Here is a 24,963-nt window from a genome sequence, read left to right on the forward strand (position 1 = left end):
TGTTAGCCAGAGTGACCTGTCAAGTTCACTGTTTTCTTTCATGTAACAGACCTTTTAGCTATTTTAGTGAAAGCAGAAAGTGTGATTTCATAGTGGTATCATTTTAAATGTTAAAGCATAATTGGATCTTATAAATCATTCAAGAGATCCGGTAGATTATTAAAACCCGCACACATGATGTGCACGGACACTATATTTCAAACGAATATAAGCCAGTAGTCATGTGCAAATATTATGGTGTCTCTGGAGCTGCACTCATTGCCTTTCAATTGTGTTGCAGAACACGAGTGATTTAATTTAATTTTTTTTTATGTTTGTGCAGAAGTAAGTCTCTAGAATGTTTGCAGTAGTATTTTTACATTGCTTACACTTTTTTTAAGCTTGGAAAGCATAAAAAAAACCCTTTTTTTTTTTTTTTTTAAACTGTACATTCTGGGTATGTTTGGGCACCATTTCTAGAACAGCAAACGTTGAAGGTTCTGTACGCCTCTGCAAGGCTATTTACAGTCTCCAATCTATGTCATGGTTTTTTCCAGTTCTTGGGGTTGCGAAGGCAGTCTTGTATCACAGAACTTGAATCCAGGCATGGATTTCTTTCATGCTTTTGCCAAGACAGGTTGGACCAGATGATCCTTGAGGTCCCTTCCAACCTGGTATTCTATGATTCTATGATTTTGTTCTCACCTGTATCAAATGTCATAACAGGGCTGAACAATTAGGTCAGGTGGCAACACATACCTCCAAGTATCTAAGTTAGCTTAACCTGAGAGTGAACATCCCCATGGCAAAGCTGGGCACTCTAGTCATGATTTTACTATATAGCACTTGTCTCTCTCTCTCTCTGGAGATTCATCCCATATTTCCTGAGTTGAGAAGCTCAGGGAGTGTTTCCCAGACAGTTCTGCCAGCTGCAGGGGAATTTGGCCCTTGAGGAGGGAATTCTTGGAGCAGTTGATAATTTTTTTCAGTGCTAAGTTCTGCAGGTTTCAACCCAAATCTAAGCATGGCTGCAGCATTAATGCAAACTTTCAGCTCATGGAACCACACAAAAAGCACGCTCCTGAGGGGCTCTGGTTGTGCAAAAATGCATAGAAGCATGATCCAGATTAGTTGGCCGTACCTACCATGCCTCCTGTTTGACATTCAGCCATCAGGTACCTCTCTCTGTTCTGAACGTTCTTCATTAAAACAAAAATAGTAAAGCCCCATTGTAAAGTATTGGTGTGAAGACAAAAAGCTGCATGACTTCCACCTTTTTCCTGGTTTATGCCATGTCAGCTTGAGAATTTGATTTGATCTGTCTGTGAGCACACGTCTTTGTGCACGTTTCAGGCAGATCTTTAATTCACAGGTTTTGCTGAAGGACTTACCGGAATCCACCATGGTCTTAGAAAATGAAAGCAGGATGATTTTTGCAGTCCAGAATAACATCTGAATACTGCAGCAGTTTGCTAGTTCACTGCATCAGAGTATCCATCCGGAAGGAACAGAGTGATAAAGCTTTTTGGAAATATTGGAGTTAAAGGATTAAGGGGGTAAAAAAGCTTTGCCATTTCAGATTTCATAGAAGCTGGTTTACACCGGAACTTGACATCTTTGGTATTCTAAATAAGTACTCTGTGCCTGGTACCTAATTAACTAAGAGAATTGAATCCAAACATAGGAAGACTTTGCTTTTCAATGTTAGTATTGAGACACTCCCTCTGAAACTGTAACTCCGGGGCCCGTGTTTCTCTCTGTTCTTTTGGGCTGGGCTAGGTGCTGTGTCTTGGGTAAAAGTTCATTTTAAACAGACTTTATGGGTAAAAGTTATTTTGACTGGAGTTTTCATTGCTTTTTAAGGCTGTGTCTACACTTTATGAATCACTCGATTCTTTTCTGAATGAATCAAGAGGAAAAGATGACAAATCCACTGCGACTATTGTATCCAATGCAGCATATGAGCAAATCCCACAAACTAGGGCAGCTGAAAAAGTCTAGAACAAGAGGGAGACAAGCATCCACCACCTACTTTGACATTTAGAACTAAAAGGACAATGTCATAAACAAAATATGGCTAAATAACTATGAAACGGAAAACAATATGATAATTTGCTGCTGAAGGATGGATTACGTGAGTTTCCTGTCAGAAGCACATCAGTGGGACAATATACAAGAAAAAAGGTTGGTTCCAAGCAGTCTTTCAATTTTTTGTCACTAACAAAACACTGTAAAGAGTCTGAATTGGGAGGGTTTGTCATTCTAGAACACTGTCTTCAGCTCTTCCCCCTGTGTCCAGAAATAATAAAGGATGTATTATCATACTTTGAAAAATCTTCTGGACTGAATAATGTTCTCCAACAAAAGCATTTCTCCAGCCAGCCCATGTATAAATAGCAGAAGGTAGAGAAAAAATGTACATGGTGGTAATCATTTGACCAAATAGGCAACACTGCATATAGGATGGAGTGTCATCTCTGAACCGATCATCAGTGCTGACCACATCATAGCCAGAGTGATGTGCCAGAAAGTCCCTGTAGAAAGGGACTGTTAGTGTTAATTCATTCACACGCTAGGAAATCTCTTCCAGAGAAGGTAGTCTCCTATTCACAATGAAACACTGGGTTTAAATGAAGCTATATGTATAATTATTATGTATAATTATTGTCTAACTGGTAGAGGAGGGGTGCTTGGAGGAGATGGGCATGTAAACACTTGTTCCACTTTTGCCAGCTCTAAAACTTTAAAAAAAAAAATCACTGAAGAAAAATCAAAACCGAAAATGTAAGTAAAACCTGGCTTCCAGGGTCTGAACAGAGCTGAAGAGTATTGACAGCAAAGCTAAGGGCAGTTGTCCAAGGACTGCTGAATAGTAAGAGCAGATATCTGAAACGTGAATGTATTTATGTACCAGGGTTATTTCGTCTTTTGTTAAAGTTTTTCAGAGCTTAGCTGGAGGTTAGATCATCTTGCCAGCAAAGCAGGGAGAAACTACTTCACTGCTCAAGAGGATTTTGGGCAGCGCAGTAGACGCAGACTAGCTTTCCCGGAGCCCTTAAAAACAGTTTTTTGGTAGTCTAAATGTGTGACTGCCTTGCTACTCAATATTCTGTAAAGATATCTTTGACGCCTTGCAGCATGGCTTGTGCTCTCGCTCTGTCTATGCTATAGCGACTGCAGTTCACAAAGCTACCTCTGAAATTACTGTAGCTCAGCTGTGGTCACTGCTTGCTGAGGATCCTCTTTCCTGGGCTGTTCTGTAACCTGCCCTGAATGCCCCTCTGCAGTGAATATACTGCTATCTGAAATACGCTGTAATCACTGCACTGTGAATATGCCCTGTACAAGAGAAACTATTTGTTTATAGTACATGTCATGATATTTATGTATAAATTGAATAATGCAAGAGGATTTTCTTTTCTTCCTTTTGAAGTTCAGTCAGGTTTTTTTGTCCTGAAACTCATTGTTACAGATTTGTTTCCTTTACTGCATGGTGAAACACTGTCACGTGTCATATTCCTTTGAGGATCACAAATGAGACTGGATTTCCACAACCCATGTAACTTTGTCCTTTGCACAAGAACGCCAAAATCAGCAAAAAGGGTGATGACCTTCATCCCAGGTCCCTGATCAAGGAAGCTCTCAGTTACGCACCAGCGCTATAAGTGAGTGCAGTAAATTTTGGCATTTCCATATATTACTGGTTACTTCTCTACTTAAGCACAATGAGGAGATGTTGAGTATTCAGGGAATTGTTAAAGGAAAACCACTAAATGAAGAGATTGCCACCAAGCCACAGTTTAATAGTCTCCAAATCATATTTTCATTGCAACACTATTAATAAATTGTTGATTAAATGTGGTTCCTACCAGTCAAGAATGCTGACATATTAACAGCTGCTCATATTTTGTATGCTAACATGGCAATTTCCAACATCTGGCAGTTGAAGACTACACTCAATTTATCATGACCTATTTTTATCCATGTCTGACAGTAGCTATGAGCCAGCAGAGTATTTTCAGAGCTCAACAAGAGTTTGACACCTATGCATCATGTATATCATCTCTGCTTCTGTACCATTTGGGAAGCAACGAAGCCTGATGAGGATTTTCCAGGGCAGGCGGACTTCTGCTTTTTATTCTTCATGGTTATTTTGGTAGCTTTAAAACAAAAAAGAACTCTGTACTTAACCTCAGGACATATTCTAGCGTCCAGTATGATCTCAATTTTAACTGTCTGTTTTCACTGTTCAGTATATAATGAAGCCCATCTGCCTAATAACAGAACTTGAAGAGAATCCTGGGCCTTTGCTTTTAGCCAGTTTTGGTGGTTATTCCCTCTTGAACAGGCTGCTGCAAAGTGATGGTTCCATTCTGGTTTAATTTGCAGTTCAAAGTGCTGCGTTAAGCACACGCTAAAAGACGCTAATTTAAGAGCAAGACTGGCACAAGCCCAGTATGCGTTCTGCTGTGCTTTTACTGTCTCATCAATGTACTTGGTTTAGTCATAGTCCTACAAATGGAGGCTCCCTCTCTGTTTCTGTTACGTTCATGACCCTGGGTTGGAGAGCTAGTCAACTTGAGAGTATAGCCCTAAACTCTCTCTCTTCCTGCTCCATTGCACAATCATCCAGGGAGTTGCAGTTTAATTAATCTACCTAGCATTTAGGCAGCTCATCTTAGCAACTGGGTACAAATTATTTCAGTCTGAATTGAACCACACTTTTTTCCCAAGCCCTGGGTTGGGGTTCTTTCGTCTCATAGTGCTTGTGGAAGAAGCGTATGGAGCAGGTATTCCGGGCTCCGTTACACCAAGGATCCTCAGTAGTAGGCAGGATGATGAGGCACTCAACCAACGTATTGGCAAAATAGTCATGTTTGTGTGTGATGCTACAGCTAATGTTCTTGTGCCTGATAACAGTGCTGTCAGAACAGCAATGACGTTTACTTGGTTGACTAAACTTCATTTGAAACGCTGATTTTATCTAAAGCGGTTTCTCTGTACTGTTGACATCAAAACCACTGCAAAACTGCCACTATTCTCAAAAACTCAACAGCTACGGCCCAGGCTTAAATCACCTTAAGGATGCCTTCATTCAACTAGTTAAGAACACTCGCAGTTTAAAAATGCTCCTCCATTAGACAGGCGCAACTCTGTAGACAGGCTATATCTACAGAGAAAGTCTGATCTATGCAAACAGAAAGGGGATCGTTTGAATTGTAATTCTTGCCTAGTTCCTAGCATTGCTTGGGAAACAAAAGTTGAAATCAATACTTTGTCTGAGCTAAAATGTCTTTAGCCGCTTCTCTATTAAAGACTGCAGTCTTCAAGTAGATCCTAAATTTAAGGAAAAATACCACCCGAAGGGAAAGTGAAGTGTGTCTTGGGGTCCACAGGATCCATTTTTTCCACTAAGCTAAAGAGGATGGTATGTTGGTTTTATTCTGCTATGATAAACTGGGCTTTCAAACCCAAATGCAATTTTGTGTGCTGCATCTATTTCACCATCAGACTCCAAATCAAGATATACTGCCACATCCTCTATAAATAACAGCAGGAAAAAAACAAACAGAGAGTAAATCTATAAGATGTTCAGAATTTATTTTTGCCATCATGTTTGCCTTGAGTAGTTACAATGAGGACAGCTGTAAAGGTTGGGAGTTTTTTTATTATTTCTTTTAATAAGGGGTCTTGTCTCAGTGTTTTGTAAACAGGAAACTCTGAATACAACTGACAAACGAATGCACATATCAAAAGAGCACTAACCAATTTCTCTGACCAAAAAAAAAAAGCGCAGGTGATAATATTTCTCATTTTCTACATTATATTAAATACTGAGATGGGAGGAAGGATTTTGATGAACTACTATATTCTAATGACAAGGCTCTGGCTAGGTTGCTGTGGTCTGGTGCTGGGCACTGGTGGATTTTATCAGCCAATAGGATGTGACAACAATTAATTCCTTGTCCTTTTTCCAGACCAGACCCAGTTGGCAGGACGCAGCAACATCTTATACAGCCAGAGCTGCTCTTATCAAATTTACTTCATAACTGTGTCTCAGGAAGTATTCAACTCCACAGAGGTCGAGGAGCATAAAAAGGATAAGGTAGAGAGGGAGTGTTTCACATTATCAGCAGACTAAAGACAGACAGAGGTTAGAGATATAACTGAACAACGTAAGGGTTCAAAATAATAACAAGGAATTGGGTCTGTCACGTCCATCTGCTCTGAAATGCTCTATGTTCTGTTAACTGCTGATGGGCCTGTCTTGTCCTAAAGCTGAATGGTCGGTTCCACGAGCCAGGAGTGCTGTATCTGTACGTTGCCAGGTATAACAGGGTTGCAGTTCACAGTTGGGGCTTCTAAAACTGCCATGGAAATAAACCATGACAGCAAGTAATAGGTATTGCTCCCTTTTTTACTTTATAGTTTTTTCATTCTGTAAAGAGGAAAACCAAGATAAACATCTCTAATGGAGACAGCAGAAAAAGGTCAGGTGTTAAAGGTGACAGACACTCCAAAAATATCAGTGGGCTGGGTGGGTTTGCTCGGATAGAATAACTCACCTTTCTCAGATCAGCAGCTGTACCATATCAAATACAATTCGTCCTTTGAAGTTTCTTTTTAAATACAGTCTAAGCTTAACCTAAAGACTCTAGGTCTAATCTAAACAGGGACTGCTATCGAGCAAGAAAGGAAATGGAAAGAGTAGCTACCATTTCATTTAAGCTCTGCGGGGAAAATATGAGCCGATTGCCTCTGTGTAGAAAGAATAACAACTGTGTGGTAGCAGTGTGGTAGCAAAGTTCTGTGAGCGTTGGGCCCGGGTACTGAGTGTGAGAACCTCAGACAGACACAGGCCATTTCCAAGACACTGTAACCAGTAATCGTCACGCAAATGGCTACTCTATTAAATAGCACGTAGTCCATCTAGATGGATTTAAACAGATTTAAAAGATAATTTGGGGGCAAAATAATGCAAGACCTGTGTTTATATCCATGACCACGTTTCTTCAACACACCGAAGCATCCTATGGGTTTAGGTAAGAGTCTGTTCATGGTTGGAACCCCCCCTCCAAGTCAAGGACTCTCCCGGTCCTATACAGGTCTGGTTTTTATTTCCCTGTTTACTGAAGGTCTTCTCGCTTTCTGATAAGCAAAACCTAAAGTCAAATCGTCTGTTACAAAAGCACCCTCTGGTTCACATTTCCCACCCCACCTGTGGGGGGTGTTTCGGAGCCTGGCATGCTCATTTGCTGCCCCGTTAACAACAACAGAATGGTGTCAGTGTTTGCCTACTGAAAAATGCCTACGTCTTCTTATCAGTTGCGCTATGCCCCATCGTTACTTTCTGGAAACCAGAAGGAGCCAGCTCTGTGAAATGTGTGTGCCTGGGGAACTTCCACTCCATCAAATTGCCTTGGAAATCTTCCTCACAGTGTATACGGGTGTCACCTCACTTCACACACAGTTCTGTGATAGCAGGTCAGCCCTTCTCATTTCTTCAACGTATGCATCAATTAGTATTTTAAAATGAAAAAAAAAAAATTATGTTGGATGCAAAAGGTTTTTCTTGATGTGTTGCCCGCACAGACGCTCAACAGGAGGACACTTTCTCTTTGGGATTCCTTCCCTTGGAGAAAATGTTTTTGTACAATATAAGAGAAATAGTATTGTTTAGTTCATGAGAACTTAACGTGGCCAAAATATTCTTTGAATGTGAAAGTCTTTTGAAAGCTTTCTTGGAATTGACTCAGTCATTCTTTTGTGTCTTTATCTCTCTCTAATAAATAGGAACTTCCTTTAAAAGGTTCACTCAGTCTGTTTAAACGTTTACAAAACAATCTTACCCTCTCACAGCTCATTTCTTTTTCTTTTCTTTTCTTTTGTTCTTTTCTTTCTTTTTCTTTTTGTCTTTGTCGTTTTTTTCTTTGTCGTCTTTGTCTATTCTTTCTGACCATGCCATAGAACAACTTTTTACAATGGCGACCACAGCTCAGCATGGTGGCCCTCTGTTTGAGCAGGGTTTTACAAGCATTAAGGTAGAGCAAATGACAACTGGACTGCCTGTGTGAGACCAGCTGAGGAATCATGGTACTTACAAATCATGACTAAAGCACTTGAGTGGACAATATTCAGTTGCCTTAGGGTGTGACCTCTCTTTCTGTCATTACAATAAAAAAAAAGAGTAGTCTTGGAAGCCTTAATATCATGAACCTTAAAACTGAAGTATAAAAAAACCCAGTAAAGATCAGCATCCAGGAAAGTATTCAATCAAGGATTGAAAACTAGGCAGAAGTATTTACACTGCAAATATTAATTTATTGGCTGTAATGTATTCATTGGTTTTGCAGTCTAATATGGCTATGCCTAGTGCACTAATAAATGTGTTTGAGTAGAGTCAATATACAAGGATGAAAGTATGTTTCCCATGGTGCAGCTTTGCCAGACGACAGTGTTATCACCCCAGCTCTCAACTCGGAAAGTCACACAGCCAGTTAGTTGACCTCGGCCTTCCCCATTTTACCTGCCTTTAAACTTCACTTAAACAGTAAGTGAGCTTATTAATTGCATCTGTGAAATACATTTTAAGGATATTTTGAGAAGTAAACGATAATCAAATAATGAAAACCTATATGTATAGAATTTACAGAACCTATACAGTGTCACAGAACATCACACTGTGCTTACATGAGCTCCTCTTCCGTCTACGCCTCATCAGTGCCTGTTTAGTCTAATCTTTCTAACTGTGTTTTGCAAAACAACGTAGTAATTGCATCATTTAATCACTAGACGTAAATAAATTTACCACACATTCCGGAAATGAAATGACCTTTAAAAACTATTAACCAGACTTAGAGCAAGTTTTCAGAAGCAGTGCAAAGGAAAACCTTGCTCTTTAGTAAATAAAGTGTGTTGATACTCTTAAGTTCAACAAAGAATCCAGGACACTGGAAAATTTGAGGGTTTTGATAATTTTGTCTCAGTGTGGAACATGCAATGCTTGTTTATGGTTCAGATGTTATCCTCTTGCTAAGAGAAAAAAAGTGCTTTTCATGCTTCTGCCAAGATACAACTTAAGAAAAACAGTGAATTCATCATTTCAGGTTGTGTTTTCTTCCTCTCCTGCTGCTTCTATTCAGATACATAACAGATTTGTGGAAAATGCCAAAAGGTCCTTCTCACGTAACTTCCTGCACCTTTTGGAATAAGCTTTAAGGGATGATAAGCTCTAATAGAAGTTTAACATTTCAGTTATTCATCTGGCTGTGACGCAAATGGCTCTTTAGAGTAGAGCTGATAAATGTATTTATTCAGACTTCTCCAAAATAGACGCTGCTGCAAAGAGCATAGGATAAAATTTCTTCTCTAAGAGAAAATCAGCACAAGGTCACACAAATCTCACGTAAGCCTGAACATCTGGCCAAATGCCATAAAATTTGAATACATCTGAATGGGGTTTGAAAATTATGTGTGTGACAGTCAACGTTTGTATCACATAAAACGGTGAGGGTGACAGAGCACTGGAACAGGCTGCCCAGGGAGGTTGTGGAGTCCCCTTCTCTGGAGATTTTCAAGACCCGCCTGGATGCAGCCCTGAGGGATGTGCTTTAGGCAATCCTGCTCTAGCAGGGGAGTTGGACTAGATGATCTCTAGAGGTCCCTTCCAACTCTGAAGTTTCTGTGATTCTGTGATAAATAATTTAAACTTTTGGCCCAAGTTAGGAACAACAAAACCTAATTCTGTGTAAACCCTCAATAAATACTCATCCAAGCTGTTGCTCATACTATTCTTCAAAGAAAGAAACCTGAAAGAAGCAAATAGTGAATATTGTTTACATTAAAATAATAATATAAAATTTAAACAAGCCCACAGATAATGGCTTATCTCACTGGAGAGCTGACCAGATGGGTTGGCATCAAAACACTGCTTGCTTTCCTGCGTGAGCCTCCTATTTGTACTCTGCTTTGGTTTCGCAAACAGTTGTAACAGTCTTGTGCCTTGTGCACAGAACTGCTATTTTTAACGAAAAACAAATTGTAAGAAAATATTTAAACAATACAGCAAGCGTGATTTGAAAAGTCTGAGCAGTACTGATGTGTGCACATGCATGAATACAAATATGACAGTTTAAAAAAAAAAAAAAGCCAAGCAGACAGTGCTACTATGGTGACCTTTCACCTTGTAGAAATTCAAGCCCTCCGGTTTATTTTCAGTTTTAGCACTTTTGGAGCCATCTTCTCAAAATTTTTTTTTGCAAAGGAAAATGGGTCAAGAATGAGGACACCTTTTCTGCCAGGTTATGTGTCAAAGGTGTGGACATACTGACATATCCTGTTGACTGAAGCTGATGGTCTTCCCCTCTGCCTTTTCAGGGCACTTTTGTTCCTCTTTCTGTGTAACTGCACTTTTGTTCCTCTTTCTGTGTAACTAACACCGATGTTCATGATTCAGAGTCATGAGAATGCATGAAGTAGATATTTTATTTTGTTAAGTTTTCCTTTAGAGGGAGGAATTTCTTTTTCTTTAATGGCCATATATAATATTCATGTTACGGAAAAGGACAAAGAAAAGGTCGTGGTACTTGACACACCAGCGACTGCCGCTGCGTTTGTATGGAAACACCAGATGATATTCATAGCTAACAAGGGCCAGTTATTTGCCCTCTTCGTGTTCCTTGTTCTGAAGGAACCCTACAGGTTTCAACATGCACTTTAATGTAAAAACTTCAAACCTTGCTTAAAACTGAATGCAAGTCAGTTGCAATTATGTCATGAGGCTGAAGTCACAGGAACAAATAGTTCTGATGAACTGTTTGAATAAAGCTTACAGCCTGAGATGTGTCCCTGATTTTCTAGGAAATGCAAAAATCCCTTGTTGGAGAATGTAAGATGGAAAATCATGGGTCTTTTGTTTCAGAAAGGTACTAGATTTCCTGTACTTGTGGTGTGTAGTCTTGCTCTGAGTTGTTATAGATGTTACAGGACAGATTTTGCCTGGGGAATAGGTGGCTATAGACATCTGTGAGAAAGGAATTTAATTTTAAATTTTTTTCTCAATTAAAACCCATTTTTTGCTAATTTCTCTATAGCATAACATGAGTGGAAAATTGTCTTCAAGCATGTTTTCTGGGGAGACCTTATAGCAGCCTTCCAGTACCTCAAAGGGGCCTACAGGAAAGATGGGGAGGGACTCTTTATCAGGGAGTGGAGCGATAGGATGAAGGGTAACAGTTTTAAACTGAAAGAGGGGAGATTTAGATTAGATATTAGGAATAAATTCTTTACCGTAAGGGTGGTGAGACACTGGAACAGGTTGCCCAGAGAAGTTGTGGATGCCCCATCCCTGGAAGTGTTCAAGGCCAGGCTGGATGGGGCTTTGAGCAGCCTGGTCTAGTGGGAGGTGTCCCTGCCCATGGCAGGGGGGGTGGAACTAGATGGTCTTTAAGGTCCCTTCCAACCCGAACCATTCTATGATTCTATGTCCAAAGACATCCAAACTTGGATTTAATTTGTGGAATCCATAGTCAGGGTCTTCTACAGAGAACACTGCACCCTTGGATCCATCAGCATTATTCATGCATGATGCCCTAGTTTTGATAGGTTCCCCCAGATAATTTGCTCAGATTGTGTCCAATCTGCAGACTCTAGTGTAGGTGTAACTCACCTGAAATAAGCTCCGCCAGGACTAGCATAGCCACCTGGAGTTTGACGGGGGCCGAGTTACCTTGCTGCTTGGCCAGAAAATTTAACTTGTTCAAAACTCAGTGTAGCTATTGCTGATCAGCTTCCACCAACTGAGCTAACACTGTCCATGTACTGCTCAGCTCCCAGCGCAGACCCTCAAACAGCTCTGTTGTATGTAAACATGGGTCCAGTGTTTGGCGTTTTAATGACGGGGGACCACAGTTTTCAAGCTAATCACAAAGCTCACCATAAGTCACAGAGGACCACAGGACTTCAAAGTGATCTTTTTTTTTCAGCACAGTCCATTTTATTGCAAGGTTTGATGCTGCATAATGTCAATAACAAGTTATTTCACTGCAGATGGATTTTGATACTGGCTGTTTGCTGAAGTATCAGATTTACTCCTTCAAATATCCCCCTCTGAGCAAGTTCTTTGTGGAGCACCTCTGCAAAGTTCCCTTTACTGGTCCTGGAGAGATGTTGATTCAGCAGATCTGTTTCAGACATCTACTCTGGCCCGAGTGCAAGGCCAGGGGAACCAAGTTAGCTATCTGCATCACAGACCTCTACTTTTGATCCAGTGAAACTCACTCCCAGGGTGTGCTGGTGAGCCATCAGGTCTGCAACAAGGTCCTCTGCATGGCAGAGAGGAGAGTCTTGGCTGAGCACAGCCAGCACCTCACAGAGCCCCTAACTATGGTAGTGAAGAAGTGAGATGCTCCCCTTCCTCCTGAGCATATATAGCATATACTCTGGTGAAACTGGGCTATTGACCCTCTGCTCAGATGGGGTTATCTGAAGGAACAAATCTGATTCTCGAGCAAACAATATCAAAATCTGATTTTCGTTTGTTAGTCACACTGTGTATCTTGAAGGAGAGGCTGGTTTCTACGGGTGAGCAACTGGTTGTACCAGCCACACCAGGGTGATAAAGCCAGAATCTTGAATAGCTGTTAGCACAGAGGTGTGTGCTCCAAACAGTGCTTAGATACGGATGTTTGCTAAGGGATGACCATCCCTCTGGTGTGCCACCGTTGATTGGATGGGACAGTTGCATAAAGAACCCCAGAATAAGAGCAGTCTCCATCCTCCGAGAGAGCCCTGAGGCTGTTCCTGTTCAGAAGAAAGCCAGACTCTAGCAGCAACATGTCTCAGCTGGAAACTGCAATGGGAATGACCATTGCGGTCTTTGACAAGTACGCAAAGATGGATGGCAACAGGCAAACCCTCACCAAAGCAGAACTGAAGACCCTCCTGGAAAAAGAGCTCCCAAACTTCCTCTCGGTAAGAGAACAGCACGGCATCATTTCTATATAGCGGGTGGAGGGGCTGCCTGCAGACATAGCTTTTAGTACATTACAGAGGAAATTACACCCAGAAACATGCAATGGTTTGTAGAAAAAATTTCCCAAAAAAAGTCTTTGCGCATACTGTGTAAAACTGATTCTAATGCTCAGGGCCATTCCCTGTTTACTAAATTCATCACTGGAGTTATCAGGACAACGGCTTTGAAATAGACTGGGTTTCATCTTCAGAACTCACCTACTTCTTCTGTTTATCCCTGGATTTATAAGCTCATCTCACGTCACAACTGCTGTGAAGGTACTTATGTTGTCAGCAATCGAAGATCTTGATTGCAGATGGGGAATCTCTCTAAATATTTATACACTTACTTTCTCTAGGTATTTCTACTACATACTCTGCATGCTCAGCAAAATGCTGCATAAACAAGAACAACAGATGAACTCAGAGCAAACTGTTTTGCATTTGTCTTTAATAGTAAAAGAAAGACTTGAAAAAGTATTTGACAACATAGATTTGTATGTAATCATCATGTGCATTTAAGTAGGGTGTTTATATATATATATTTTATATATATAAAAATAATTTCTCTTAGTAGGTATTCAAAATGCTTAATATGTTATAGCAAAAAGCTCTAGCTGCCTGGGAGACAAAATGCTTCTAATTTTCAATTGTTTTTTATTTGCTTCCCTTCACTAAAAATCCAGAAAACACTTTTAAATGTCTTGTTCTTTCCACACAAGAGTAATGTTTATCTGTCCCTACAGTTATTAGTCTTAATTGCAAAAGCCTAGAACCACATGTTCCAAATGTGGCTACCACTTTTTGTCTCCAGCTTAATTCAGTTTTTTAACAACTATTTCAGGGCACTGCAGCCAGGGTACTTGATACAATTTAGTATCTTTCCATGCAAGCTATATGAAATCACCCTATGACATCCAGGCCTGCTGGATTTATGACTCACAAACGAAACACAGATGCGATATTCAGAATCAGAACCTGGATGGCTCTGGGAGGATAGATGAAAATGTCTCTGAAAAAAACTCTGGAAGAGAGATCAGTGGTTGTGACCCAACAGTGTCATAGGAACCATCCTGTTCCTGGTCATGGAGCTCTACGTTACCTGTAACACTTACACATAAAAAAAAAACAAAACCAACAACAAAACGGCATTTCCAATGGGGCGTGGAAATCCCCCAGAAACTTGACATTTGGTCTAAAAAAACTTGGGGAGCTGCTGCGCTAGACAACTACCAAATGGGGCGATGCTCAAAGGTCGTTCCTCTCTGTGATTACTGGCCAGGCACCACCTTTTCTAGGCCCCCATAGTTTCTTTTACTGGTTCTACTTATTTTCTGAAACTGATGGAAAAAATGGTATTTTCCAGGGAGATAATTAACTGAATGTCCTTTTATATTCTAGTCTCCATTTTTCTTCCCATTTTACCTCTTCTAGAAAAAAAAAGCAAACCACAAAATAACATTTTATGCCAGTACTTACAATAAATTTAAACCAACAATGTCTTGTGTTGCAGACTACAAAAAAAAAAAAAAAAGGCAAGAAAATAAGTTTGGCTTCAGAAAAGAAACTTTTACCTGCTGTTTATGGACATATCAATATTTTTTTTTAGTTGCAAGAATGTTCTGGGAAACAGAGTCTTTTAAATATTCATATATATTTCTGGTCTTAGAATTGATTATACCTGACACAGCTCACAAGTACCTGGAAAGGTCTGGAATCAATCGGAGGCAGCAATAAATCCATACCACAGCACTGAAGGACTGGACTCAGAGTTCACAAAAAAAATAATTCCCACGTTTCAAAGTACTTCAGAGGACGAGTTCATATCTTTCACTAAACTTAAAATATTCACTTATAAAACTAAAACTGATTGTAATTTGCAAAGAAATAAAACCTTCCAGACACATTCATCAGTCAGATCTATGGAACTGGTTCAATTTTTAGTGATTTTAAAAGGGCATATATTTAAAGTGAAACACGAAATTACAGAATGAGAAATTTAGTTGGTTAGACCATGATCAAGAGGTGCCATCAGATTTCAGTTAAGGTTGTCATTATTTAAAATTCCTGTAAATATTCCAAAAGTTTATATAATTTCTTCCTAGTATAATAGCGGATTTGTGTTTTGTTTAGCTTCAACAAAATGCACGCAGTTGTTTCCTACATTAGATAGATCTCTACTGCCATCCCTTGTTTATTTATAAAATTGCGTTTTCTAAAATCACCGTAGTTAATCAGTGCCGGGACTCAAGCCGAAAAGCCCTCCTGTAAGCTACTTTAGGAAAATAACCTTTCTTTTTTATTTATTTTGGAAAGGTTAGGGAAAAAAAAAAAAAAGAAATCTCTTTTTACTTGGATGGTGCCTCACTTAACATCAGCCTTGAGATGGACTTGAGTCAACCCGCCAGAATTATGGCAATTTAGAAAGAAAAAGATTTTCCTGATATTTTTTGCTGCCATGGCTCAAGCTCAGCATCAGGGTTGCTTCAGGAGGTGCCTTCCAGGGCGCCAGCTCCTGTGAGCAGCTTGTGCCGGGCACCAAGGCCAGAGGGAGCACTCGAAGCACTTTTGAGGCCCTTTGCATCTTTGCTGGGGTGGCGGTGCTTAATGAAGCTTAAATCTGACATTTGCCCCAGGAACGCAGCATTTTGCAGAACTGCAAACCACCCGAGCTCCAGCCCAGCCATTCCACGGGAGCGGATGGGGAATGCGTGGCATTTAGTTCAGCCGGGTAACATCCTCCAGGCTTTGCATTACACAGCTTAGCCACCATAAATGTTGTTTTAAATGTAGAAAACGTGCCTGTCCGTGCTGGTGACCACAGCTCTCAGGTGTAATAAACACGGGAGCATACACTTTCAGAGGTGCGATGTGGTCATTCCTGCTGCGGAGAGGGTGGGAAGATGCAGGTGTGCGCCCGTGCCATGAGGATGCCGGGATTCACGCTTGCCCCCGCCATCACCCAGAGCCCCCCAGCCTCTGCCTGTTCCCCACGTGCATGGGCCTGATCCCAGCAGCGGCCCGAATTCCTGCGGGAATGATGTGCTTTTCAGGCAGCTGGAGGAGGAGACGTGCAGCTCTGGCTGAGATGGGCAGGCAGAGGCATGGCTCCCCGGGGATGTGACCTTCGTCCCATGCTGGGCGCTGAGCAGTGATCTCAGCCAAACACGGTGCAAAGGAAATCATGGCTTTATACCCAGAGATATGATGCACGAAACAATCAGAGAGAATTAAAAAAAAAGGCCTCACTAGCAGAAAATATGATAACCTGACACTCCAGGCAGGCCTACGGCAAGGCTGCGTGCAGGAGCCGTTACACCTCCATCACACCCCCACAGGAAAGGTACAATGTACCTGAGCTGGCATCAGCCTCATGCTCCCTGGGTGCCCCCCTGCATGCCTCGGTGAGGGCCTGGACCCCAACCAGGACCCTTGCTTTGGGGGTACAGGTAGTTACGATGCTGCATTAGGGTTTGTGCCACCTCTCACCTAAACCTGCTCCTTTTCTTTTGCAGTCAGGGAAGGACAAGGACGCCATTGATAAAGTCTTCAAGAACCTGGATGAAAACGGCGACTCCCAAGTCGACTTCAAAGAATTTGTCATCTTTGTGGCATCTCTGACTTGCTACTGTCACAAATATTTTGAGCAGAAAGCAGCCAATTAATTGTCAAACTGCTCTCAAGAAGCCGTCTTTGCCTGTGCTCCATATGCTAGTAATATGGATCCCTTCACTTCTTCCATGTACCGCCATGCAGTTTACAAGCGTGCTGGGCTGTAAAAATAAATCCTACTGTGTTTCCTTCCCTGTCTCGAATGTTAATTTCTGCTCCTTTGTGGAAGAGCCTGGGTTTAACGGCTCCCACGAGCTCTCACTGAATATTTTCTCTCTTTTGCTGCTTTTTAAAATTCTGTTCTTGGCCAAAAGGCTCAATATTCATCCCAGCGCAGAGGCCACACAAGGGCTGGAGCCATGAGTCAGCTGGAGGCTGCTTTTCTACAGCAGCATCTCTGGGATGCAGCCTGCCAAGCCTCGGCTGATGGAGACTGCAGCCTAAATCTTCACATGTGCCACCCCGGCTGCACGGGACGGGTCTCACGGGAGCTGCCTTGGAGCCTGTTTGGTACCCACGGCTGTGGGGTTGTTGCAGGCCTGCCATGAAGGCTCCTTCTTAGTTAAATAAAAACAAAACAAAACAAGTCTATCTTTTTTTGCAGCGTGGAGGATTCTGTGCAGTTTTATGTGCTGGTGACCCACCCCACGTGGATTTACTTCCTATAACATGATAAGGCTTCTCTACCAATACAATATTACTATACCATTGGCAATGTTGGGTTGCACGCTGTAACCATTTTATTTTAAATAAATTTAAATACCCCCCAAATCGCATGCCATAGGATTTCTGCATAAAGCAAGACTTGCTTTATGACATATAATGACATGAATAATGACAGCAGTTCTTGCTTCTTTACCTGAAAAACGTCTGCGCGGAGAAGTGGAAGAGTTTGCTTTCAGCGGAGCAAGCAGCAGACATCAGCTGTGACTCTGCAGCTGAAGCAAGACTGAACCAAATAGAATTTTGGAGCACTTTGCAGGTGACCATCCCAGTGCAAACTGCAATAAGTGTCAATTTCAGTTCCTTTATCTTCAGAAGGGTCCTTTTTGGTGCTATTCCCATCTTATGCCAAGAGTCAAGTCATTCCCTGTCCGACTGCATGTGTAAACGTGCTGTGCAGGTAGAGGTGCTGCAACTCCCTGTGCAGCTGCACCATGGTTCTGTGCAGCGTTGCAGCTCCGGCTGGAGATCACGCTGCGCAGCAGACATAGGAACAAGAGCTCTGTAGCTGCAGAGCGCTGCTTTAACTGCAAAAACACTTTCCTCTCCCAGCTGAAGCCCGGTACGATGAGCTAACTGGTCAAGTCACATACCTAGAGCTGTTTTCCTGCATTTCCCACTTCTGATGTTAAGCCACAGGGTTGATGCATTCATAACTGTGTATAAGCACACATATGTTTAAGTGTATTCATCTTTTTTCAAGATGAATCTTCATCTTTTGGGGCCTATTTGATTGTTTCAGCATGTTTTAAGCGTTACAGCTGTCCTTTCATTTAGCCACATTTTGTCCCTTGGTTTGGCTGTACTGACTAAATGGACTAAACACCACTTCAAACTTTCTTCCTACTATCGGGCACAGGGTCCCGAGGCCCTTTAATGGCTGTGACTGCCAGCTGCTTCGGGAAAGGCTGTGCTCCTCTCTGCCCTGCCACTGTTGGGTCACATCACGCCAGGGGCCAGGCTTGCCTTGGTGATGGTTGCTCTGTGCCCATCAGAGCTGTCCGACCCCGGTAAGACCTCAGAGTCCCATGTTCCCCTCACGCTACGTGTGCCTGGCATACCCACCAGCGCCGTACCTGGCCCAGACGCCCGCAGAGGGGTCCCCCACCCAAGAAGCATTAGAGCCACGATGGCTACGAATGGGAGCATCTCACTGGTGCGGCTGGAACTGGCACTGCAATGGCTACTCTTAGCCTGTGGCCATGGTTAAATCATAGAATCATAGAATCACAGAATGGTTTGGGTTGGAAGGGACCTTAAGATCATCCAGTTCCAACCCCCCTGCCATGGGCAGGGACACCTCCCACTAGACCAGGCTGCTCAAAGCCCCATCCAGCCTGGCCTTGAACACTTCCAGGGATGGGGCACCCACAACTCCCTGGGCGACCTGTTCCAGTGTCTCACCACCCTCACAGGAAAGAATTTCTTCCTAGTATCGAATCTAAATCTACCCTCCTTCAGTTTGAAACCGTTACCCCTCATCCTATCATTACACTCCCTGATAAAGAGTCCCTCCCCATCCTTCCTGTAGGGCCCCTTTGAGGTACTGGAAGGCCGCTGTAAGGTCTCCCTGGAGCCTTCTCTTCTCCAGGCTGAACAGCCCCAATTCTCTCACCTGTCCTCATAGCAGAGGTGCTCCAGCCCCCTGATCATCTTCGTGGTCCTCCGCTGGACTCGTTCCAACAGGTCCATGTCCTTCTTGTGCTGAGGACTCCAGAGCTGGACACAGTACTCCAGGTGGGGTCTCACCAGAGTCGAGTAGAGGGGCAGAATCACCTCCCTCGACCTGCTGGCCATACTTCTTTTGATGTGACCCAGGATGCGGTTGGCTTTCTGGGCTGCAGGTGCACACTGACGGCTCATGTTGAGCTTCTCGTCCACCAGCACCCCGAAGTCCTTCTCCTCAGGGCTGCTCTCAAGCCGTTCTTCACCCAACCTGTATTTGTGCCTGGGATTGCCATGACCCAGGTGCAGGACCTTGCAGTTGGCCTGGTTGAACTTCAGGAGGTTCATTTTCGTAGAAATCAATAAAGCCCATACTTAATATGCAACCAAAAACTAGCGAGTGTTGCCCACATTCTTGATTTCTCCCTGGCACCTTGCTGAGAACAGATTCCCAGCTTAGCATAGCCATACAACAAGAAACTAATGCTCAGTTATTCCTCATTCTCTAACAGACTTCATAAACTAGTACCTGCTTTCAAGAGACTGCTCGAAAAAGAGAAAGCATGTGGCTGTGTGTCTGCCTGCGTGTGTGCGCAGGCCTGTCCCTGCCGAAAGGGGCAGCAAGGCTGTGTCACCACCATTCCCGTGCTGCTACTGACGGAGCTGGTACAACAGACCATTTTGAGCAGGGGTCTGCCTTCTTGCCCCCAAATCCTTGCGGCGTGACAGCGTGGCACAAAATCATGCTGAACAACACTCAGAGGGTTGCTGAGCTCCTGGATGGCCAGAAATAAATTGCATCACATAACATTACACTTGCAGAAGCAACATTACTTGCTTTATTGGCAACAGAAATATTTCTCTGCACTACCTGAGCAAGAAAACTACTAATTATGGAAATGCGCAAAAGTCTTCCCAATCCAGGGATCCCAAATTAGCCTTTTTTTCAGAGACTACTCCATATTATTTCAGTTGTTTGAGATACCTTTACAGCTCTAATCCCATATGTCCCTGCCCGATGGCTGCTGTGCAGCTCATCACCTGCAAGGGCTGGCACGTTCCACTGTCACATCCCTCACTATTTTGTCAGGGCTATAAATAAGCAAAGCGCCCTCCTTATTGCAAAGGCAGCTGACTATAAATTACAGATTACAAATTATAAATTTCATATATTGTGTATCTAGACAGCTAGTGGTATAAACCATCCTTGCGTGAGGAAATTTAGGCAATACCTATCATCAACTGATTGGTGTACCTTCATTTTTTTAAATGCATTTTTTGCTTTTCCAAGCTTAGCATTAGCATCTAAAAGGTTTCCTCTGCGGTGCTTCATAATATCCATCCTCACTGAAATTATTTTTTTTTACCACTGTGTGGCACTAAATACAGCCTTATTACCCACTGAGCCCAAAATTCCATGTATCATTATTGACACAGAATGTAAAGAATTTGTGTTATGATTTTAAATATTCAGAAGTGTTCTTAACATCGTGGCAATTTTATTTCTACACAAACACTCTATGTCCCATCGAGAGCATTTCACTGATCGCAGCGGAAGCAGCAGGAGCCGAGGGCCACGCAGAGGCTCCATCTCTTGGGGTTTGGGTAGGGTTTAGCTGCACCATCCCAGGCTCACCCTTGTGAAAGTTGTTTCCCCTTCTTTGTAAATTGCAAATCCCTTGTGCAATTTACTGTAGCATCATTCTACACCCCATTGTGATCGCTTTTAAAACACATCTTTTAAAGAGCTTGTTGGTGAAAAGCTCCTCTCTTGTCAGCCAGGGGATTCACCTTATTACTCCATTTTATCTATCGGGTTTTTAAACCACGCTGTTCAGCAGCGAGAGCTGTATGTCATTGTAAGCAATACTGTAATTTATCCCATATTTCACTCTTATTTCATGAATTTCCTGCCCCCGGTGTCCAATACCTACACAATTTCACTCACTCTCTAATGCCATTTTGCCCGTTTTCCTGGTTTTGTGCAGGTTTTATCTGTGCTTGTAGGGCATTTGAAGGTGTGGTTTTCTCCGCTTACCTGCAGTTCTGCTCTCATCAGCCTGAAGCTGCTTTGTAACTATTCCACCGCCAAAAAATGAGCACCAACCACCTGTGATGAGCTGAAGCACCCTTGCTCCCATGAAGGAATACCTGAGCCACCCCTCTCACCGCCAGCTCAAGCGTGCTATGAAACGAGTGGGATGTTATTTTTCACATTATTCCTGCAGGGCCCAGCCCTGCAAACTCTTACGCTTGTGTTTCACCCTCCTTAGGCCCCCTGCTCCCAGTGGGACCTGGCCCAGTGACACACCTGGAGATCCCAAGGACGGTGCCCAGGAGCGCACGGATGCTGTGTGCTGCTTTGCTAACCAGAGGGAGCTGTGCACGTTCAGAGCTGCAGAAAGAGGGGGAAGAAAAGGGGTTGGGTTTGGGGTTTTTTTTTTATTTTTTTTTCTCCCTGCAGATCTTTCAAAAGCTGTAACTCAGTGATGAATATTCATTTCAATGTAGTACTGAAAATTCAACTGATGACACCTCAGAGAGAAAATGATCCAAGAATAAAAGAAATTAACATATAGCTCCCACCTTATCATAGAACAAAAGTGACTTTTCAGAATATATTATTTAACCTAAAAGCATTTCAGCCGAGTTGCTTTAATATCTTTCAATCCACTAATTTTTTCCCCAGTATTATTAATTTTCGCTATGAACCCACAGTTTACCCCAAATATACTGTGTATTTCCTTCCCTGCGTAAACTTTAGTCATTCAAGGTTGAAGTTGCAGAGATGCTAGACTTGGTTTTATACCTACCATTTAATCCCAGCTCTTAGGCCAAAGTGTATTGCGTAGAACGAGATAGTTTAAGAAACAGTATAAGGCAGATGTACGAGAAGGCAAAAGACGGCATAAAGAGCAGCTCAGCAAATATGAGCTAACAGTTGTAAGCAGGACATGTTGACTTACATTAACAGTAAATAGGATATGGGAAAAGATATTGCTAGCAAATCAGGAAATCATCATCTGTGATGAGTTTCAAATTAGGCGAGTCTTAAAGGCAGAGGTCAGAAAGTCAGCTAAGCAGCAAACCAGCCAATAGGTGTTTTTGTTATCTTATACAGAACAAAATATAAATTTGTTTTAACAGTAGATACCTTCTATAGATGAAGATATTCTAGTATCTATAGGTGCCATTTTGAAATTTGGTGGGGTACCATCATGGCTTTTCAGTTTTTAAAATGACATATTGAAATCTTTTTTCTGAGTGTACATATGGGAGAAAATAGGCGTAATATTGTACCTAACCCTGAAGTCACTTGTGGTCACTTATGTTGTGGTTTTACCTAGGAAGGTTCCTCATTATTTTACCTTCAAGTTCACTGGGGCTTATGGAAAAAAAATAATTCACCCAGTCAAGCATAGAATTTATCTCCCCAGTAAACCCAGTTTGGGGCTGGAAACTGGACATTTCTCTCCCCAGAGCCTCTGAGCATCCCATGCTAGCAACATTTGATTTTCTTCAACACTTGACCTCCAGTGCCAAGATCAAGCTCTTTGCAAAATACGTTTCAGCTGCTGGTTTCCTTATAAAAGGTGGGTAGAGGAGGAGGAGGCAGTGATGCTACCTATCTTTTATGCAGAAACTTCACTGTGAAATGCTCCTGTAGGAGCTGGGAAATTGTGTTCAAACCTTTCCTCGGCTGAAACCCACACACGCCAGCTGAGCGCACTAAACAGCAGGAGCCAGGGTGGCGGGAGGCCCAGGGCACCTTCCCCCTGCTCCCTCCAGCGCGTCAGAGACTGGTGAGGCTGAGGAGGCCTGGAAAAGGGCACATGAGAAGCAGCACGTCTCTGTAGCCTGGTAGGTGGAGTATACAGTCGGCAGCGCAGGTGTCTGGGTCCCAGATAAACTATAATTCTGTATAGAATAAAATACAGAATTCTGAATTTTAATCAATGCCTACTTAATGCAAAATACACAGCCGGTATTTTGCATTAAGACACACTTTGCCAGTTAAGTTCCCAACCTATCGAATGGTAGAGCTATGGTCGCTGCTCCGGTCCTCTCTCTTGGACCACGTTCTCTGCAGCAGGCTGAAAAGGTCACAGCAGAGGATGGAAGGGAGCATCTCCTCCTCCTCCTCCTCGTTCTGCTCCGAGCAGCCAGTCAGCCCTGTAAAAGCGTGTAAAACAGTGGGTGATGCTCAGCCCACCAGCAGCAGAGACAAAGTCCTGCCAGTCTGACCCCACTCTGACCACTCAGCAGTGCTCGGCGAAGCTCTTAAACGAAAAAAAACCTGACTCCTGCTCAGATACCTGAAAGGAAGGATCAAGATACCTGTTTGGCTAAGGAGGGTTCCCTTTCGGAGGGAGGTCTGGAGCTTGCCCAGTGTCTTCTGGGACATCACCTGCTGCCTGTGTGATGCAGCTCCCCAACGGATGGACTCACACTTTTGGGTCCCTTTCTGAGATCCCCTTCCCAGGTGCTGGGAGCAGAGCCCTGGGGCTTAACACAAGGTTCTGCAGTCTGCGCAGATCCACCCACCTGGAAATTAGTCATTCCAGCAGCTAATTGACTATGCTTTTGTACAGCTTTTTCAGGCCATTTTCTTCCCCAGACTCGTTCCTTTTTTTTTTTTTTCCCCTAGTCAATAATTTTTTTTACTCCTGTACCAACCTGAAAGCCTCTGGGTTACAGCTCCATTCTGGAAGCTGCTTATTGTCTGAAGGGAGAGAAAATCCTTATTTTTTTTAAGGGCACAGCTCTGCTACACTCCAACAAGTGATCAATAGGTGCATACACTATATTATGCTGCAGGACTAGGCACCAGAATATTCTATAAATAGGTTTGATTTTGCCTTGTAAACCTTTCCATGATATCCAAATAAATGCACTGAATTTTTTTCCTCATGATTTTATAGCTTCCTATTTAGATGTAATTGCCAATAACATTTTCTTTTGTTTTATGACAGGCAGAAGTTGGTCTCTAAAGTATTAGGTAGCTATTGACTGTTGCATTCAGAAAGAACAAAAGGACATCCTGAGAAGAAATGGAGAAGAAAGCTGAGCAGAGATGTGCTGAGAGAGCCAGGAACGTCCTCTCCAGGATGTAAGTACAAGCACAGAGAGACTGAACCAACCTGCAGGTCACTGCTGCGGTTTTAGCCTTGCTACCTAAAACGGTTTCAATCTGATGAAGGCTTGGAATCCCAGCATTGTGGGTTTGCTTTGGAAACATTTTAATGTTCAAATATTTGTTTTCCCTTAGTGCCTCTAAATCCTTGTCATAGTGATTATAACTCCCTTCTTCCTCATTTCCCAACCCTACTCTGTAATTTAAGTCTGTGATGCTTTGACCAAGTAGTTTTGGATGAAGATGTTCTGGAAGCCACCGATACATCACAAAAGTCAATTTTGTGTTTCTGAATTAAGTTCCTCACCTGTGCTGACCTCAGCTAGTTCCGTCTCTCCATACTCTCCATGAGATTTCATATCCGTCAGTGTAAGTTAATGGGTTTAAAAGGCTGAACAGTAAAACCTGCAGAACAAGTAAAAGGCCAAAGACCCTGAGCCCTTTGCCGCTCTTTCTGCAGGTAGTGAGAGGGCTGTCTGAAACGAACATTCAATCTCCCATGACAAAAAAACCCCTCTTCTTCCCCGTCACTGCCTTCCCAAATGAAAAAGCTGGGAGAAAGAGAAATCCCAGAGCTGCAGCTGTAGGGGAGCAGCAAAGGATCTAAAGTAAATGATAAATACGGAGTAAATCAGGGATGATGCTTGGTTTGTCCTCTGAGGACCCTGTGGTCGGAGGCAAAGAAGCGTGCCTTGCCTGGGGCTCAGCCTGGGGCTAGGGCTGGGAGAAAGGGAGAGCCCAGGGCTGTAGTTTTAGGGTGCTGGAAAGCATCTTCCAGAGCTAACTCAGGGCTGCTGCTTGATTATGCTACCGCAGAATACGTGATCTGAGCATGGAGC

The 24,963-nt window shown here is 42.7% G+C and overlaps 1 protein-coding gene across 4 annotated transcripts in view; it reads left to right on the forward strand.

Moving 5' to 3' along the window:
* Positions 1–17,203, forward strand: part of S100P (S100 calcium binding protein P) — a 30,067-nt gene extending 12,864 nt beyond the window's left edge. For 3 of the 4 annotated variants that reach the window (XM_054203112.1, XM_054203111.1, XM_054203114.1), the window contains one exon: positions 1,843–2,976. In XM_054203112.1, coding sequence (XP_054059087.1) covers positions 1,843–1,980 — 138 coding nt within the window. In that variant the 3' untranslated portion in view covers positions 1,981–2,976. Of the gene's footprint in view, positions 1–1,842; positions 2,977–12,764; positions 12,952–16,505 lie in introns of those variants that run through there. The other variant, XM_054203115.1, reaches the window with a different exon arrangement.
* Positions 17,204–24,963: the final 7,760 nt, after the last annotated feature.

The sequence above is a fragment of the Rissa tridactyla genome, chromosome 5 (genome assembly GCF_028500815.1).
Source record: "Rissa tridactyla isolate bRisTri1 chromosome 5, bRisTri1.patW.cur.20221130, whole genome shotgun sequence".
NCBI lineage: Eukaryota > Metazoa > Chordata > Aves > Charadriiformes > Laridae > Rissa > Rissa tridactyla.